Here is a 19,907-nt window from a genome sequence, read left to right on the forward strand (position 1 = left end):
CGCCAACCCCTTATGCCAGAGGTGGTGGGTTCAAACCCAGCCCCAGCCAAAAACTACAAAAAAAAAGGAAAAAAAAAAGAAAAAAAAAAAAAAGGCTGGAGCAAAAGAATAGGGTGGGACCAAATTTTTCGTAGTTGGTTTAGAATTCTATTTAGAATTAGGAATCAAAATATTTAGATTCTATTTTTGTAGAGGATCTTTGGTCAAAAACACAGAGCACATCTCACAGTGGTTAAGAAAACAGATTGATGTGGGATGGCCAGATTACATTTAAAGTCTAATTATTAGCTATACTAATCTAGGAAGTCACTTAATCTATTCCTCTTCATCTATAAAATGGTGCTAATATTATCTACCCCTTAGGTTATAAAAGATATGTATAATATGGCTTATAATTATACCTGGCACAGTTTGTACTATTACAAGTGACTGATAAATTCTCTTAGTGAGAAGATGCATTTAAATACTGAACTTCTCCCAGGACCCTGCTTGTCAGCTTCTTCTAAAATGTTCCACTTCCAAAAGCTGTAATTGACTTCTCATGATAACAGTGCTTGTTTTATCAGCAAAATTGTTTCTTGACTTGGTTAAGCAGAAGACTTAGGGTTAATGGAAAAAAATCTTTAGGAACCTCTAGTCTCCCATGTTATTTGTATATTGCCATAGGATAATTTAAAAATGTGGTTTGTAGGCCAGGCATGGTGACTCACTCACACCTATAATCTTAGCACTCTGGGAGTCTAAGCTCAGGAGTTTGGGACAGTCTGAGCTCAGGAGTTTGAGATCAGGCTAAGCAAGAGTGAGACCATGTTCCTCCCCACGCCCCCACCCCACCCCCCAAAAACTGTGGCAGGGGCCTGTAGTCTCAGCTACTCGAGAGGCTGAGGCAAAAGGATTGCTTGAGCCCAAGAGTTTGAGGTTTCTATGAGCTATGACACCATGGAACTCTACCTGGGGAACAGAGACTGTCTCAAAAAAACAAATTGTGATTTGTACTTTAGTATATGTTAATAATGCAACAGAAAGTACATCTAACATGTTTTAATTTGTGACAGGGAAGAATCAGTTTAAAGTTTCTGTTAAGATATTTTTATATTTAATTCTTAGGTTTCTTTAGGGTAATTACTGAAACACTCATGCTATACTTCAAAAATATTGTACCATGCACTGATCAGTCTTTTTTTTTATTGTTGGGGATTCATTGAGGGTACAATAAGCCAGGTTACACTGATCAGTCTTATTGGAAGTTCTTGGAAGTCAGGAGCTATTAATGTGAAGAAATGTTCACAACCTTAAGTAGTATTATTAGGTCTGCTGTGCAACACAGAAAAATATATTGAAAGTGGCTTAAAACATGGCTGGAAGTTCAATAGGGCACAATCAGCTATTTCTGAGTCTTCGCATCAACTCCCCTACCCACCAAGAGTACCCACTTTCCTGAGAAATGATTCTATTTTGGCAATTAAATGCCTTTCTAAACATAGTCTACATTTTGAATTTAGAACATTTTTATACTTTCCCTTAGTACCACACTCTTGGGACAAACACACACACAAACACACACACACACACAAAAACAAAAAAACCCTACTGCAAACTAGTTTATTTTTTATGGAAAAGTGTCAACATCTTACTTTTTTATTAATGTAAGCATCGGATGCCAAAGAAATGAAGGAAATTTTACAAACTCAGAATTTTTCTAAGTACATGAAATTTCCATTTTATTTTATGGTTTTATAACACAATAGTGCAAATGCATTTCTCTATAACCATTCCAACATAGCTCCTTTGGAATTATTTCAGTGTTCTCTACTGGTGACTTTACCTAATACCTTTAAGCTATTCAAACAAAATTTCAAATGACTAAATAGATGAATAAGAATTAGTCATCAGATGTGTTAATGTCCAACAAGATACTGCCAACGTGTTTCTTCTGCTACAGCAATTATTAAGTCAGAACCTTCAGAAAAGAAAGGCAGAGCAAGGGTATAATAAAAGAAGCTTGTGCAGCTTAAGCCTCCCATCGTCCTAAGCTTGACATAAGCAAGGCAAAACCATCTGTCCCGAAAATTAAATGGGTCTCCAGTTTTTCCACTCAGTTGAACTTTCAAAGATAGACACCCAAGACATATCAATATATAGATACCATCTTGGCTGTGGTTCCATCAATTATGCCGGAAGAGTTTAATACCCATCCAAGTCCAAAGATGGAAGAACACATACACTGGTATGGTGATGGGCAGGAGCAGACTGTAAAAGCAAAGACTGGTTGTGCTAGTGCAGCCGTGGGGGAAGTTTTCTTCCACAGAGGCTGAGTAGAACAGTCCTGCTAAAGAGACCAGTGGAATAAGAACAGTTAATGTAGGAAGAGACAGAAACATTCTTCTCCTCCACTTATTACCCTCCACTCTGCTTTAAAAGGTATACGGTACTAAGAAAATTTAGTTGTTGTGGTGGCTTTTTAAAAAATTAGAACCTAGTGTTGTTCCATTTCTTCTTGCTTCTTAGTTTGATGTGTCATCCTAGCTGCCTGTGGTATCATAGTAGGAATTCCATCAATGATTGGATAGGCTATTCCTAGCTCTTCATTTATCAATTCATTCGTTGATGCTTCATATCTGAGGGGGAAAAAGAACAAGATGAATGTAGAAAATAAAATGTTTACAAGACATTTATTCCTTATTTTTTTTTTTTAAACCAGTCAAGAAAGATCTCTTCCTTTTATCCATATATTCCTTCATTACTTTAGTCAACCCCCAGGGATAGATTAACCATACCTGTTAATATGCTCCTGGAACAAAAAATAGAGGAAAATCAATTTCCTCATTTTATTTATTTTTTTGAGATAGATCCTTTTTATGTCACCCTTGGTAGAGTGCTGTGGTGTCACAGCTCACAGCAACCTCAAACTCTTGGGCTTAAGCTATTCTCTTGCCTCAGCCTACCAAGTAACTGGGACTATAGGTGCCTGTCATAACGCTTGGCTATTTTCTGTTGTTGTTGTTGTTGTTGCAATTGTCATTGTTGCTTTAGCTGGCCAGGGTGCTTCAGTGCATGTGGCTGTTGCTGTAACCACTGAGCTACCAGGGCCCAGCCAATGTCCTCATTTTAGAATAAATGCTAACTAGAGAAAAAACTGATTCATTAGAAGGAAACCACTGAAAGGGATGAGACGGCAGAAATGAGGAAATTCTGGAAAGCAGTGAGCCTGCCATACTAGTTATAACTAGCTAAAAGGTAAATCAAATGGTAATTTCACCATTTTAGAAAATTGAGTATATTCCTTATGGGACAAAACAAAAAAAATATGAAAATAAAAACTGTGAGCAATCTTCAATCTAAAGATCATATTTTGGTGTTTATGGGATTTATAATACTGTGTTTTTGTTATGCAATTTATAATGCTAGTGTCAATACTTAGTTTTAGTAGTCTGGATCTGTAGAACTGTTTCTCCCAGGAACTAGGTTAAAGGTTAAGAAGGCTTTCACAAAAACCTGCTATCCCATAACTAAGAGCCAACAGACAGACAGCCACAGCTTAAACACTCAAGACTGTCAGGCAACAGTTGTACACTTTCACAAGAATCTGGAGGCCACTACAATATCTGTCATCATCTTAACTTAAAAACCTGAATGTTTGGGGACTTCTTCTGAATCCCAATGGTTCATAAACCCGCTGTACTTTAGAATCATTTAGGAATCTTTTAAGAAAATACAAATGATCCAGGACTGGGGACCTGGGGCGGGGGCGAGAGGATGTGGTCCCAATTACTCAGGAGGCTGAGGCGAGTAGTTCGAGGCCGGCCTCGGCAACATAAAGAGACCCAGTCTTCTAAAAAATAAAAAAATGTCCAGGTCTTGCACCTAAACATTCCCATTCGGTCCGCCGGCGAGGGCTGTCTCCCAGTGTTTTTATAATGCGCAACCAGCGGCTAACCCCCAAACGCTTCAATCCACTCCTGCGGGTCGGCGATGATTTGGGTGGTCTGGGACTCGGCTCCCGCCGGCTTCCTCGGGTCCTTCTCACCGCAGCGGGAGGTCCGCGGCAGCTGGGCCAGGCCAGAGTCCAGAAAATGGCAGCGGAAAACACCCGATGGCGGCGAGAGGCCGCGCTACCCTCCACCTCAAGCCCTACCAAGCTCCCCTTCCCAACGGAGGCCGCGACGGGAAAGCCGCAGCCGGCGAGTCACCTGAGCGGCTTCTTGGAGAGCGGGCACACCAGGAACTCCAGCAGCGCCGGGTCGAAGCCGCAGGGCGGCTCCCCTGCCTTTTCCCTCCGGTCTGCCGAGGGCCGCGACCCCGACGCATGCAAGCACCTATGGGCGACCGCAGACGTCTGTGCGCGTGTGCCCAGCTGGGCCAAGGCGAGCCTGCGGCATGCTCCGCTCAGCATTATCTGGCAGGACCAGCGACCGTCCCTCACCCTTCCTTCGGCCCGGCGGGTCCCAGCTTTCCGCTCCCGGATCTAGCTGGCCGGGCCCCGCCCCCAAGTGCGCTGGAAAAAATGCTACCCCGGAGTAGGCGGGGCCTGGCGCTTTAGTTCCGAGCGTGCTCCCAACCCGATTGTCATTCCCGGGGCACGGCTCCGCAGGTGTGAGGGCTCCGGCATCTGGCGGCTGTTCCCCCGAGCTTAGCGAACAAACCAAACCAGTGACCTTGGGCCTACCTCAGGGATGCCGGGAAGCCAGTGACCGGACCTCAGAGTCGCACAGCGTGAAGCTTGGACCTACCTGGTCTCTCCCAGTGAGGTTTCAAACAATATCTTAATGGGTGCGATAAAAGTGTTAATTTGTTTCATGTGAATCTTTACCACAATTTCTGATACCTTTTTTGGCTTTCTTTTTCTCAGTTAAAATAATTTAAGAACCTGAAAAGAATATTGTAGGTTTCTTACACCCTAAGAGGATTAGATTCTTCCCCCTCGACACCACCAAGCCATTGTGAGTGCATTTCCGTAATAGAGCACAATTGATTTACCTCTATACATGAGCTCAGAGGCCCAAGGACTCTAAATAACTGACCAGGCAGTGTCCATTAGTCAAATGGGCTATCCTTTTAGAGAATTTTTGGTCTCAGGATTGATTCGCGGTGGGCAGCGGGCTGGTGGCTCACACCTGTAATTCTAGCACTCTGGGAGCCCGAGGCATGTGGATCACCTGAGCTCAGAAGTTTGGAGACCAGCCTGAGCAAGAGCGAGACCCCGTCTCCACTAAAAATAGAAAATTAGCAGTTCATCGGGGCCAGCTGTAGTCCCACCTGCTAGTGATACAGGACAAGTGGCATACCAGCCAGTTTGTGGAGCTGGAGGGGGGAGGGCGGGCGCTGAAGGCTGCCTCCACCTTAGCGGTATTGATGAGGTGGCAGCGAGCACGGGCTGGAGGGTAGGCAAAGGCCCTGCAGGAGGCTCCAGTAGCCAGAGGGGCCAGACAAGTGCTGGAGAGACATCAGCGCCTTAAATTTTCCTCCCCTTGCACTTTGGCTAAACAGGAAATCCTCATTTTCTAGGTCTGGTCAATTTCACGTAAATTTCCTAGGCCTGGGAATTGTAGCCATTCATTCACGTCCCAGACAAGTCCCAGACACGCTAAATGTAACTACTGGGTGTTCCAGATACATCACGGAGGGTCCCAGACACTCTAAATGTAGCTAAATATAACTACTGAGTATCCCAAATACATCACAGAGAGTCCCAGACACTCTAAATGTAACTACCAACACTACTAAATGTAACTACCGAGCCCTGCTAAATGTAACTACAAGAGGGCCCTATGTGACTATATATACCCCTGGACAAAGAGCCCAGAGAGAGAGAGAGAGACAGAGAAAGAAAGAAAGAAAGAAAGAAAGAAAGAAAGAAAGAGAGAGCTTTTCTCTCCCGACTTGTATTTTCTCTCCCTGCGGGGAGCTTTGGTGTTTTTGTATTCTTTTCTGTAAATAGATCCTGTCTTACAACTGATCTGTGGTCCGCAGGTTTATTCTTCAAATCACCGAGACCAAGAACCTACTGAAGACGAAATTCTGGTATCACTAGGGAGGCTGAGGCAGGAGAATGGCTTGAGCTTAGGAGTTTGAGGTTGCAGTGAGCTATGATGTTGCCACTGCACTCTACCAGGAATGACAGACCAGAGCAAGACTCAATCTGAAAAAAAAAAAAAAAAAAAAAGAAAAGAAAAAGTTGACTCTTCAAGAAAGTGATGCTTAATGGCTTATGTCTTAATATATGTAGTAGACAAGAACTTCGGCTCTGGGTCCTGAGAGCTTGGTTCCATGTCCGTGGTTTGCTTGCTGAATGCCTCCAGCAAATAACCTAATTATTCATTTCCTTATCCTTATAGTAAGATTAATATTTATACTTGCCTTGAGAAGTCCCCTCAAGGTAGGAGATTCAGTGTGATAGAACATGCAAGGAACATTTAGAAAAGTGCTTGGCACAAATCAATACTCAATATTATCTATTGTTATTTATTATTTCATCTATTCTTCCCAGTTCAGTGTACTCAAAGATTCCTTGTTAATCATCAGTTTTTCCCTTTGTATTGCTGAATATTGACAGGAACTTTTTCTTTTTTTGCATTGATGCGCTTTATCATTTTGATACCGGAATTTTGCTCTTCAGTAGGTTCTTGGTCTTGGTGTTTCGAAGAATGAATCTGCAGACCACAGGTCAATGGTAAGACAGGATTTATTTACAGAAAAGAATACAGAAGCGCCAGAACTCCCGGCAGAGAGAGAAAACCCAAGTCAGGAGAGAAAAGCTCTCTCTCTCTGTCTGTCCCTCTCCGGGCTCTTCATCTAGGGGTATATATAGTTGCATGGGGCCCTTGGTAGTTACATTTAGGGTGTCTTAATAGTTACATTTAGCGTGTCTGGGATATTGTGTCTGGGTTGCAAATGAATGGCTACAATCCCTTTCATTTCCAGGCCTAGGAAACTTAACATGAAATTGACCAGGCCTAGAAAATGGGGGTGAGTAGGGCGCCGGCCCCATATACCGAGGGTGGCGGGTTCAAACCCAGCCCCGGCCAAACTGCAACAAAAAAATAGCCGGGCGTTGTGGCGGGCGCCTGTAGTCCCAGCTGCTCGGGAGGCTGAGGCAAGAGAATCGCGTAAGCCCAAGAGTTAGAGGTTGCTGTGAGCCGTGTGACGCCACGGCACTCTACCCAAGGGTGGTACAGCGAGACTCTGTCTCTACAAAAAAAAAAAAAAAAGAAAGAAAGAAAATGGGGGTTCCCGGTTAAGCCTAAGGTGCTGGTGTCTCCCCAGCAGTTGTCTGGCCCCTCTGGCTACTCAGCCTCCTGCAGGGCCCCCTGCCCTTCCTACCTTCCAGCCCACTAGTTCCTCTGCTTGCTGCCACCGTATCAAAATCGCCAAGGTGGAGGCAGCCGGTCCCCCGCTCCCCCCAGCTCCACAAGCTGGCTAGGATGCCAGTTGTCCTGTATCAATTTCACACTTTCAGTTCCTGGGGGCTAGGGGTGGGAATGAGGGATATATAGGTACAAATACATATTTATATTTTCACACTTCTCTTCCATTCAGCAATGTAAAAATATATTGAGAAATTTTTATTGTCCATCCTATTTTAAAAACACTACATTACTTGATGTTCTTTGTTCACTAATGCTCAAAAAATTTCTAAATGTTAATGTCATTTATAGATACTAAAAAGGAAACTCTTCTCTGGGTGGATAGATGAGAGATAAGGAAAGTTTCTGGTTGCCAAGCCCTCCCTCCCTCACAAAGGAATCATTCACAGTCAGAACTTTCGGTTTTATTGGAGTCACTAATGGACTAGAGCATGGGGCAGTTGACAGGGGTGTACCCTTAAGACGGACTATTGAGAAGTTCCTACGCTACCTTCACAACATATCCTATGAGGGGAGTAGCCGGAATTAATTTTTCCATCAAAGGTAGTTGATACTTTGGGCTCAAGGGAAGGGGTGAGCTATAGGAAAGATGTGTTTCAGTGAGGCATGGGGAAGCAGAGCTTGACTTCTGGCAGCACTTAGAGGACCCTGGAGTTGGCCCCTGTGAGGTTGTGACAAGCACCCAAGCATCAGGCCAGCTTCATTAGCTAGCCTGGCTGACAGATCCCTATCAACTGGGTTTTCTAACCAGTTATAAATAAATTAGTTTCACTTTGCCTCTACACAGAAGGTTTGAGGCAGATCAGTTTACTTTATATTAGTTTAGGGGAAGAATGAAGAGTAACAACAAAGTATTGAAAATGTCCTTGAACTTATTACACAAAAATATTAATAACCAATGTTTATAGAATATCTGAGAGTGTGACTATGTTAGTTCAAGTCATGCACATATTGTTAGAAAATGTAAAGCAAAATGTCCCTGAATGGCCCTCAGTAATTAAGGAATTTAACTCATTTCTGCATGTAGTACACTAAGCTAAAAGTAGGTGATAGGCTAGAATCAATGGGACTTTGATTCAACTGGTCTTTTAGAAGTTAATCTCATTTTAGTATTCACATGACTATGACCTTTGCTGGCAGTTACACTTGTGCACAAGTAATAACTTGATGGCTTCTAGGCTCTGATATAGTATTAGCCTGTGTGATTGAGGGGAAATCTCCACTTAAATCTTCTCACTGGTAAAATGGGATAATAATACTATCTACCTTACAGTGTTCGAGCAGACTAAATAATACAAGTAAAGCAGTTAGCATAGAAACTAGCACAGGTTACACATTTAAAGAATGATATAAGCAATAAAATGACTAATTGCGGTACATTTAGTGAATATTCGGTTGGACAGGGAAAACCCAGGGTATCTCTGGGCACCTTCTTTCTTACTGAAATGGAATTTTTATCGTTTCCAACATGGATGGTATTGAAACACCATTCTTGGATTATCATACACATAAAGTAAGTTAGTAACCTCCAGGTGAAAAGGGGCTACACGTGTGTGGATTTCACACACTAGGATCTTAATGGTCACTGTGCTCAGTGATTTAAAATTGTGACTAGCAATATATAGTCCTAAGTCTATTTTTTCCCCTCCTTTATTTATTTATTTATTTTTTTGAGACAGTCTCATGGTGTTGCCCTGTGTAGCGTGCTCTTGGCATCATAGCTCACAGCACCTTCAAACTCTTGGGCTTGACCTGTCTTCAATTTTAACCAAGTTTCTTGGCTACTCTACCATTTTCTTTTACCCCCTTTCTCTTTCCACCTCCCATACTTCACTCTTCTCCACTGCCCTCCTGCTAATAGAGAAACAGGCTCCAACAGTGCTATTCAAATTTGAATATGCCTGTGAATCACCTTCAGAATCTTGTTGAAATGCATCTTCCAATTCAGTATGGCTGGAGTCCTATAGAATTAGAAGGCTTGAAAGTCTTCTTTTCTTAAAAACCTCCAGGGTGGCACCTGTGGCTCAAAGGAGTAGGGCATTGGCCCCATATACTGGAGGTGGTGGGTTCAAACCCAGCCCCAGCCAAAACTGTCAAACAAACAAACAAAAAACTTCCCAGCTGCTTCTGCTGAGTTACAGACCATACTTTTAGTAGTAAGACTCCAGAAGGGTGGTTTTCAAACTGGGATGATTTGGGGCCCCGGGATATTTGGCAAAGTGTGGAGACATTTTTGATTGTTAGTAGTAGGGTGGTGCTCCTGGGATGCCACTAAGCATCTTACCCTGCACAGGACTGCCCCTCTCAACAAAGAATTATCTGGGCCAAAACGTCAACAGTGCCAAGGTTGAAAAACCCTGCTCTAGAAGAATGATCCTGAGTGGGTGTCTTCTGTGAGTCTATCAATATATTTTTATTCTGTTAAAAATCTTCCCAGGAATTTGCTCCCAGGCTTCTTTCCTCTGCTAAGCCAGTTCCTGCAACCAAACAATTTTCCTATATTGTACCAGGAAGACTTTTTTCTTTCAGAAGTCTATCAGCCCTTACTCATATCCTTTTCCAATTTATGAAATGAAAATTATGAATGGAATTTATCATAGCATTGGCATGATTTCAAAAGCCTCATACTCCAGGCTGGGTGTGGTGGCTTAACCTGTAATCCTAACACTCTGGGAGGCCAAGGCAGGTGGATTGTCTGAACTCAGGAGTTTGAGACCAGCCTGAGCAAGAGCCAGACTCTGTTCCTATTAAAAATAGTAAAATTATCTGGGCATTGTGGTGGGCATCTATAGTCCCAGCTACTCAGGAGGCTGAGGCAAGATAATCACTTGAGCCCAGAAATTGAGGTTGCTGTGAGCTGTGACACCATGGTATTCTATCTAGGGTGACAGAGTGAGACTCCATTTCAAAAAAGAAGAATAAAAGCCTCATATTCTGGAAAAGGATAAAAAAATTAAGGCAGCAAATTTAGACTTCAAATGTGTGATCCTAAGTGACTTTTATATTATCTGTGCTTAGGCTAGTGCATTATGGTGCCTTAAAAAACAGTTGCAGTGACTCCCAAAATGATAATCAATAGGGGTCTCGCTCTGTGTTTTCAATGAATCTTCAGACTGTATTGATCAGATAGTCCATAGAGTAAAAGGAAATGAGCCTCCAAAAGAAGGCTTTCCCTGCATTCGGACGAGGAGGATGAGGCTGTCTCAGGAGTTCTTCACTCTGATGGCAGGAAGCTGTGCTATCCCTGCTGGAAGAGAGTCAGGAAATTGACAACTCTTAACTTGGTTTGACTCTCCAACGATGTAGCTTGCATAAGAGTTGTTGCATATGATCAGTGTAACTGGCTTATTGTACCCTCAATGAATCCCCAACAATAAAAAAAAAAAAAAGAGTTGTTGCATATGAAAAGTTGGATGATTTTTACCAGAATCATAATTAGGTGAAGGTAAACTGAGTCTTGAATATTTTTATTTAAACCATGGTCACAATTCCAAGTTTTTGAAAATCCACTTTTCCTAATTCTCTAAGCCTGTGAGGCATCATTGGCTGTCTCAGAGCCTAACATTGGACTTAGTCCCTGGTACTTACTCCTGACCTGCCAGCACCTGGGGCACAGTCCTTGGATTTACTCTGCCCTGTTTTTTTTCTTGATTTCATTGCAATGGAAAATAATAACACATTTTTGAGTAGTTTGAATTTAAGTCTAGTCACTGGGGACATATTCTTTTAATGTAAGGATCTCACTGAAAAATATTTTTCACCAATTTATAGAATTGATAAACTGAAAAATGTTTATAAAAGTGATCAAATCAGACAAAGTGATCCCCTTAAATTTATCATCCACTTATCCACTGCCCAACATCTGTTAAGTCACTGGGCTCCAGGTCAGAAGTTATTATTGTAGACTTTTCTCTTTTCTCACCTCCTACGTTGATCAGTGACGTGACAGAGGGCATCCCAGAGGAAAGGGCCAGAGCATATGTGTCAGCTCAGGGCTCTCTTCCTTTTCTTTTCTTTTTGTTTTCTTTTTTTGAGACAGACTCTTTACTACATCACCCTCGGTAGAGTGCTGTGATGTCACAGCTCACAGCAACTTCAAACTCTTGGGCTTAAGCAATTCTTTTGCTTCAGCCTCCCAAGTAGCTGGGACCACAGGTGCCCGCCATAACGCCCAGCTATTTTCTTGTTGCAGTTGTCATTGTTGTTTAGTTGGCCTGGGCCAGGCTCGAACCCACCAGCCTCGGGTAACCACTGTGCTATGGGCACCAAGCCTCTCTTCTTTTTCTTATAAAGCCATTGGTCCTTTCATAGAAGTCCAAGTTGGTGACCATATCTAATCTTAATTACCTCTTAAAAGCCCCACTTCCAATTAACATATGAATTTGGGGATTAAGTTTCAAATACATGACATTGGGGGGGTCATGGTCAAAGTACAGTACTTCTGAAAACTCTTTAGAGACATTACAAAATAGAAAGAATAAACTATTTCTCATGTCATGATCTAAGATACAAAGATGGGAAATGATCCCATTCTTGGTTCCATTTCCTTGTAATAACAGAACAAATCAACTCATGGGAATAGAATGACCTACTTTGATGTACTTGGCTTTGCATGTGATGGTTTAACAAGTTAGTTATTCACAGACACAGACAAGTGGCCAAGAATTTCTAAACTGCTTTCAAAGGATTATCCAAATATTCCTGGCACAATGGCTTTTATAAGCCCCTCAAGGAACTAGCCTCTGCCTTTCTCCAGCAATTTCCTGTGGTCACTTTCCGTCTTGAATTCAGCCATTCTGAATTATTTGCTGTCCCCTGAATATGCTAGGCTGTTTTATAGCTTCATGTCCTTGTTTTATGCCATTCCACCTGCCCAGAACACCTTTCACTCCATTAGTCCATCTAAACCACCACTCATGTCCTCTTTTTTCCAGCTGGAACCATGGCGGCTGTTGAACAGAAGAAACAGAAGGTTCCTCCTGTGCCAGAAACCCTTAAGAAAAAGCGAAAGAATTTTGCAGAGCTGAAGATCAAGCGTCTGAGAAAGAAGTGTGTCCAAAAGATGCTTCGAAAGGCAAGGAGGAAGCTTATCTATGAAAAAGCTAAACATTTTCATAAAGAATATAGGCAGATGTACAGAACTGAGATTCAGATGGCTAGGATGGCAAGAAAAGCTGGCAACTTCTATGTGCCTGCAGAACCAAAATTGGCATTTGTCATCAGGATCAGAGGTATCAATGGTGTGAGTCCAAAGGTCCGAAAAGTGTTGCAGCTTCCTCGCCTTCGCCAGATCTTCAGTGGAACATTTGTTAAGCTCAACAAGGCTTCCATTAACATGCTGAGGATTGTAGAACCGTATATTACATGGGGGTACCCAAATCTGAAGTCAGTAAATGAGCTAATCTACAAGCGTGGTTATGGCAAAATCAGTAAGAAACGAATTGCGTTGACTGATAACAGTTTGTGCCATCTCTTGGTAAATATGGCATCATCTGCATGGAGGATCTGATTCATGAGATCTATACTGTTAGAAAATGCTTCAAAGAAGCAAATAACTTCTCGTGGCCCTTTCTATCATCTCCATGGGGAGGGATGAAGAAAAAACAACTCACTTTGTAGAAGGTGGAGATGCTGGTAACAGGGAAGACCAAATCAATAGGCTTATTAGAAGAATGAACTAAGGTATCTGCCCTGATTGTTTTTGTAATCTGGTCAGTTAATAAACAGTGACTGCTTTCAAATTGAAAAAAATAATAATAATAAATAAAATGAACCACCACTTATCTTTTAAGACCCAATTCAAATGTGGTCTCTCTTCTGAAGATTTTTGTAATTCCTTCCTTTTTCCTCCTTCCTGGGAATTGGCCATCCATCTCTTATATACAATAGTAGGCTACACAAACATTCACATACACATACACACATTGCTCTTAACATCTGTTACTTCCTTACAATTATCCACGTATGTGTCTGTTTCCCCTACTAATCTGTAAGATCTTTACGTCACATACCATATGTGTTTTATTTCTTTATCCCTAAATCTAGTGCAGTGACTGGCACATAATAGATGTTTAGTGAATATTTGTAAAATGAATGTAATCTGTCTGGTACCAAAGGTTAATTGTTCCACTTGCCAACAGTAAAGATGATTACGCAATCATGGAAACTTAGAGTTTAGCTATTAGTGGGAATAAAACACAATAAATATTTCTTTTTCAGTTTAAGTAAAGTCAGAACCAACTCTTCTCCAATCTGATTATAATTTTGAGTAGCGTATGTTGGTATGGAGATACTAGAAGGCGTACTAGATAAGATCTGTCTTCTAAATTCTTTTAAATCTGAGATTATAAACTTTTTAAACTTATACTACAGATATAAAGATGCAGCCATGAATTCTTACATATTTTCATCTAGATTTCCTAACATTTTTATAAACTTTTCATAGCTGGATTTTTAAAAACTGTTTAAGAGTAACTTGTAGACATGAAGTCCATTTACACTTAACTACATCAAAATAAAATAAAAGAAACTCTTATATCACCATAGGACAATTATGAAAATCAGGAAATGAATAATGATTGATACTATATATATTTAGAGATTATTATATATTTATGAATAATGCCAGTGTTATATTTATATATGATATAATATATTATTACATTATATATTTGTGTTATATATATATATATATACACATACATTTATGTTATATTTGTCTCATTAATGTATTTTAATAGCCAAAGAAAAAAACATTTCTGGTCCAGGATCCAATCCAGGATTAAACATTGTAGTTAGTTGTCATGTCTCATTCATCACTTGTCATCTGAACCAGTTTCCTGGTCTTTATTGTCTTTCATGACCTTGACATTCTGAAAGATCCAGGAAGTCTGTTCATATCAAGTCCATTTCTCGATCTGAATGTGTCTGGCATTTCTTCATCATTAGATTCCAATTAGGAATCTTTTGCTTTAGGTTATGCATTTTTACCAGGAGTATCACAGGCCTAACACTGTGTCTTCCTCAGTGCATTATACCAAGAAGCATCACTGATTATACTGTGATCATTTTATTAAAGTGATACCTGCAAGTTGCCATTACTGTAAATTACTGTTTTCCTCTCCATAATTAATAAATATCTTATGGGGATGAGGTTGTATTTAAGGTTAAACAAAAGAGAGAGTATGTGTTCCTAAGTGATCTAAGTGGATATTGTGTAGCTCTGTTGTATGACCTTCCTAAAGATTACATAAGCAAATCAGAAGACCATTTAGAATGGCAATCTTTTGACATTTTTAGGACTTAGCTGAAAAATTATTTATAAAAACAAGACATAGCTCTGAAATGCACAGAAGTGAATATTAAAGCCTTTAGTAAATGAGAGTTCTGCACTCAGCATCTCCTCAGGGAGATGAAGCCTGAATAGTGACAGAGTTGTTGTTTGTGTGATTCTCTCTGCGTTTAACTCACTGATCGATCAGTCTTCAAAACCCCTTTGACAGGAAGATAATACCCTATGTGATTAGTCATGCTTTATAATCCAAAGAATAGGTTTCTGTTGGTGTTAAAGCTATGAATCCTGACTCCCAGCCTCTGTGTTCAACCCACATATCCCTTAAGGGAGAACTGTGTTGAAATTGTACAGGTGATTCTAATGCATGTTTACTTGTTTTCTGGAGTTACAATGTAGTGCAATAAATGTGATGTTCTTTTTTGAGGGGTTGGGGACAGAGTCCCACTTTGTCACCCTTGGTAGAGTGCCATGGCCTCACAGCACACAACAACCTCAAACTCTTGGGCTCAAGTGATCCTGTTGCCTCAGACTCCCAAGTAGTTGGGACTATAGGCACCCAACACAATGCCTGGCTATTTTTACAGATGGGGTCACACTTTGGCTCAGGCTGGTCAGGAGCTCCTGAACTCAAGCAACCCACCCACCTCGGCTATTCTTTCAAAAACCATTCTTTCAAATGGGTTCAAAAACCATTCTTTCAAATGGTTCCACATCATGGCAAAGGAATCATGAAGTTCTGAGGACAGCATTTCTTTCCCTTAGTAGCTACTACATCCAGCTACTAAAGACCCCTTCTCATTGGGCTGCTCTTTGGTATGACACTGCACAACATGGAGAAAGGCTGCTATGCCAAAATACCACAGACTGAGTGGCTCGAACAACAGAAAATTATATTCTCATAATCTTTGCCGCTGGATACCCACTGTCAATGTGTCTGCCAGGTTTGATTCCTCTAAAGTCTCTCTCCTTAGCGTCTAGGGCTTCTAGATGGCCATCTTCTCCCTGTGACTTTGCGTGTTTTTTTCTCTGTGTCTGTGTCCTAATTTCCTCTTCTTTAAGGACACCCATCCTACTAAATTAAGTTCCACCCGTATGACCTCGTTTTACTTTATTCCATACCTCTTAAAAGGTCTGCTCTCTAAATCCTGTCACATTCTGAGCGGTTGGGGGTTGGGACTTCAACAGTGCAGCCAATAATACTAGTCTTTCTGTCTCACTGGTGTGGCGTAAATGATGCCACCACACCCAGCTAAATTAAAAAAAATCTTTTTGTAGAGACAGGGATCTTGCTGTGTTTCTCAGCCTGGTCTCAAACTCTGGCCTCAAGTAGTCCTCCTGCCTTGACCTCCCAAAGTACTGGGATTATAGGTGTGAGCCACTGAGCCTGGCCCTGGCTTCTTTTTTAATGTAATGATGGCTCCAAAGAAAACATCTGTTTTTGTTTTTGTTTTTTTTCCCATATACCTGAAGGTACCTTGATTGTTAAGAACATTTACATTCTGAACTAAAAAAAAAAAAAAAAATTGTTTTGGCAGGGAATAATTCTAAACTAAAATCCAATATAAAATGTACTTATTCAAGTGTTCTTTGCATTTCATTCCTCCTTAATATATGCATGTGTAGTATGCATGTGAATCTTTTTTTTTTATTAAATCATAATTGTATACATTGATATGATCATGGGGCATCATACACTCGCTTCATAAACCATTTGACACATTTTTATCACAGTGGTTAACACAGCCTTTCTGGCGTTATCTCAGTTACTGTGCCAAAACATTTACATTCTACATTTACCAAGTTTCGCAAATACCCCTGTAAGATGCACCACAGGTGTGATCCCACCAATCCCCCTCCCTCTACCCACCGCCCCCCTTTCCCACTTCCCCCTATTGTTAAGTTGTAGCTGGGTTATAGCTTTCATGTGAGAGTCCCAAATTAGTTTCATAGTAGGGCTGTGTACATTGGGTACTTTTTCTTCCATTCTTGGGATACTTTACTAAGAAGAATATGTTCCAGCTCCATCCATGTAAACATGAAAGAGGTAAAGTCTCCATCTTTCTTTAAGGCTGCATAGTATTCCATGGTATACATATACCACAATTTATTAATCCATTCGTGGATCGATGGGCACTTGGGCTTTTTCCATGACTTAGCTATTATGAATTGGGCTGCAATAAACATTCTGGTACAAATATCTTTGTTATGTTGTGATTTTTGGTCTTCTGGGTATATGCCCAGCAGAGGAATTACAGGATTGAATGGCAGATCTATTTTTAGATCTCTGAGTGTTCTCCATATATCTTTCCAAAGGAATGTATTAATTTGCATTCCCACCAGCAGTGCAGAAGTGTTCCCTTTTCTCCGCATCCACGCCAACATCTCTGGTCTTGAGATTTTGTGATATAGGCTAGTCTCATTGGAGTTAGATGATATCTCAAAGTAGTTTTGATTTGCATTTCTCTGATGATTAAAGATGATGAGCATTTTTTCATATGTCTGAAGGCCGTGCGCCTGTCTTCTTCAGAGAAGTTTCTCTTCAAATCCCTTGCCCAGGCTGCGATGGGATCCCTTGTTTTTTTCTTGCTGATGCGTTTGAGTTCTCTGTGGATTCTGGTTATTAAACCTTTGTCAGAGATATACCCTGCAAATATCTTCTCCCATTCTGAGGGCTGTCTGCTTGCTTTGCTTACTGTGTTCTTAGCTGTGCAGAAGCTTTTTAGTTTGATCAAGTCCCAGTAGTGTATTTTTGAAGCTGCTTCAATTGCCCGGGGGGTTCTCCTCATGAAATACTCACCCAGACCAATTACTTCAAGGGTTTTCCCTGCATTCTCCTCTAGTATTTTTATAGTTTCATGTCTTAAGTTTAAATCTTTAATCCAATGAGAGTCTATCTTAGTTAATGGTGAAAGGTGTGGGTCCAATTTCAGTCTTCTGCAGGTTGCCAGCCAGTTCATCCAGCACCATTTGTTAAATAGGGAATCTTTTCCCCACTGAATGTTTTTAATTGGCTTGTCAAAAATCAAATAGCGGTAAGTAGCTGGATTCATCTCTTGGTTCTCTATTCTGTTCCAGATATCTACTTCTCTGTTTTTGTGCCAATACCATGCTGTTTTGATCACTATCGATTTGTAGTAAAGTCTGAGGTCTGGTAGTGTGATTCCTCCTGTTTTGTTTTTATTTCTGAGTAATGTCTTGGCTATTCGAGGTTTTTTCTGATTCCATATAAAACGAAGTAATGTTTTTTCAAGATCTTTAAAATATGACAGTGGAGCTTTAATAGGGAGTGCGTTGAAATTATATATTGCTTTGGGTAGTATGGACATTTTGATAATGTTGATTCTTCCCAGTCATGAGCATGGTATGTTTTTCCATTTGTTAACATTTTCAGCTATTTCTTTTCTTAGAGTTTCATAGTTCTCTTTATAGAGATCTTTCACGTCTTTTGTTAGGTAAATTCCCAAATATTTCATCTTCTTTGGCACTACTGTGAATGGGATAGAGTCCTTAACTGCTTTTTCAATTTGACTGTTGTTGGTGTATATAAAGGCTACTGATTTATGGATGTTGATTTTGTAACCTGAGATGCTGCTGTATTCCTTGATCACTTCTAGGAGTTTTGTAGTAGAGTCCCTAGTGTTTTCCAGATACACAATCATATCATCTGCGAAGAGCGAGAGTTTGATTTCTTCTGACCCTATATGGATACCCTTGATCGCCTTTTCTTCCCTAATTGCGGTGGTTAAAACTTCCATTACAATGTTGAAAAGCAATGGAGACAATGGGCAGCCTTGTCTGGTTCCTGATCTGAGTGGAAATGATTCCAATTTAACTCCATTCAATATGATATTGGCTGTGGGTTTGCTGTAGATAGCCTGTATCAGTTTAAGAAAAGTCCCTTCTAGACCAATTTTCTTGAGTGTTCTGATCATGAAGGGATGCTGGATATTATCAAAAGCTTTTTCTGCATCAATTGAGAGAATCATATGGTCTTTGTTTTTTAATTTGTTTATGTGCTGAATTACATTTATAGATTTACGTATATTGAACCAGCCTTGACACCCTGGGATAAAACCAACTTGGTCATGATGTATAATTTGTTTGATGTGTTGCTGGATTCTGTTTGTTAGGATCTTGTTGAATATTTTTGCATCTATATTCATTAGTGATATTGGTCTATAATTTTCTTTTCTTGTTGGGTCTTTTCCTGGTTTGGGGATCAGGGTGATGTTTGCTTCATAGAACGTGTTGGGTAGTCTTCCTTCTTTTTCTACATTTTGGAACAGGTTGAGTAATATAGGTACTAATTCCTCTTTAAAGGTTTGGTAGAATTCTGACATGAAACCATCTGGTCCCGGGCTTTTCTTTTTAGGGAGGTTTTGTATAGTTGATGCTATTTCTGAACTTGATATGGGTCTGTTCAACATTTCCACTTGATTCTGGTTAAGTCTTGGAAGGTGGCGTGCTTCCAAGTATCGGTCTATTTCCTTCAGATTTTCATATTTCTGAGAATAAAGTTTCTTGTAATATTCATTAAGGATTTTTTGGATTTCTGATGAGTCTGTGGTTATTTCGTCTTTGTTGTTTCTGATTGATGATATTAGAGATTTTACTCTTTTTTTCCTGATTAGGTTGGCCAGAGGTTTATCTATTTTATTGACCTTTTCAAAAAACCAGCTTTTTGATTTATTGATCTGTTGTATTATTCTTTTGTTTTCAATTTCATTTAATTCTGCTCTAATTTTGGTTATTTCTTTTCTTCTACTGGGTTTGGGGTTGGAATGTTCTTCCTTTTCCAGTTGCGTGAGATGTCCCATTAAGTTGTTAACTTCCTCTCTTTCCATTCTCTTGAGGAAGGCTTGCAGTGCTATAAATTTCCCTCTTAGAACTGCCTTTGCAGTGTCCCAGAGGTTCTGATAGTTTGTGTCTTCATTGTCGTTTTGTTCCAAAAAATTGGCAATTTCTTTCTTAATCTCATCTCTGACCCAGCTATCATTCAGCATAGGGTTATTTAACTTCCATGTTTTTGTATGGGTATGCAGATTCCTGTTGTTACTCAATTCAAGTTTTATTCCATGATGGTCCGAGAAGATGCAAGAAATAATTTCTATTCCTTTAAATTTACTGAGGTTAGACTTGTGACCTAAAATGTGGTCAATTTTGGAGTAAGTTCCATGGGCTGATGAGAAGTATGTGTATTCAGTTTTGTTGGGATGAAATGTTCTGTAGATGTCTGCTAAATCTAAATA

At 40.4% G+C, this 19,907-nt stretch overlaps 2 protein-coding genes and 1 pseudogene across 2 annotated transcripts; 1 reads left to right on the top strand and 2 right to left on the bottom strand.

Moving 5' to 3' along the window:
- Positions 1–1,586: 1,586 nt before the first annotated feature.
- Positions 1,587–2,381, bottom strand: PIGY (phosphatidylinositol glycan anchor biosynthesis class Y). The gene has a single exon (XM_053605960.1). It carries the CDS (start codon positions 2,379–2,381, stop codon positions 2,166–2,168), a length of 216 nt encoding a protein of 71 aa, XP_053461935.1. The 3' UTR covers positions 1,587–2,165.
- PYURF (PIGY upstream open reading frame) lies at positions 1,587–4,501 on the bottom strand. The gene is made up of 2 exons (XM_053605838.1): positions 4,191–4,501; positions 1,587–2,618 (listed from the first exon to the last, which is right to left on the bottom strand). The coding sequence occupies exons 1-2, from the start codon at positions 4,391–4,393 to the stop codon at positions 2,477–2,479; spliced, it is 345 nt and encodes a 114-aa protein (XP_053461813.1). The 5' UTR covers positions 4,394–4,501; the 3' UTR covers positions 1,587–2,476.
- A 139-nt stretch (positions 4,502–4,640) lies between these two features.
- On the top strand, positions 4,641–13,109 carry LOC128596061 (60S ribosomal protein L7-like; annotated as a pseudogene).
- Positions 13,110–19,907: the final 6,798 nt, after the last annotated feature.

Source organism: Nycticebus coucang, chromosome 1, assembly GCF_027406575.1.
Source record: "Nycticebus coucang isolate mNycCou1 chromosome 1, mNycCou1.pri, whole genome shotgun sequence".
In the NCBI taxonomy this organism is placed as follows: domain Eukaryota; kingdom Metazoa; phylum Chordata; class Mammalia; order Primates; family Lorisidae; genus Nycticebus; species Nycticebus coucang.

Bases quoted from the DNA above. Each gene is read 5' to 3' on its own strand.
- PIGY (XM_053605960.1), bottom strand. From the start codon at position 2,381: ATGTTTCTGTCTCTTCCTACATTAACTGTTCTTATTCCACTGGTCTCT.
- PYURF (XM_053605838.1), bottom strand. From the start codon at position 4,393: ATGCTGAGCGGAGCATGCCGCAGGCTCGCCTTGGCCCAGCTGGGCACA. The intron at 2,619-4,190 runs GTGACTCGCCGG...TTTCCCCCTCAG, and splicing joins CTCTCCAAGAAGCCGCTCAG to ATATGAAGCATCAACGAATG.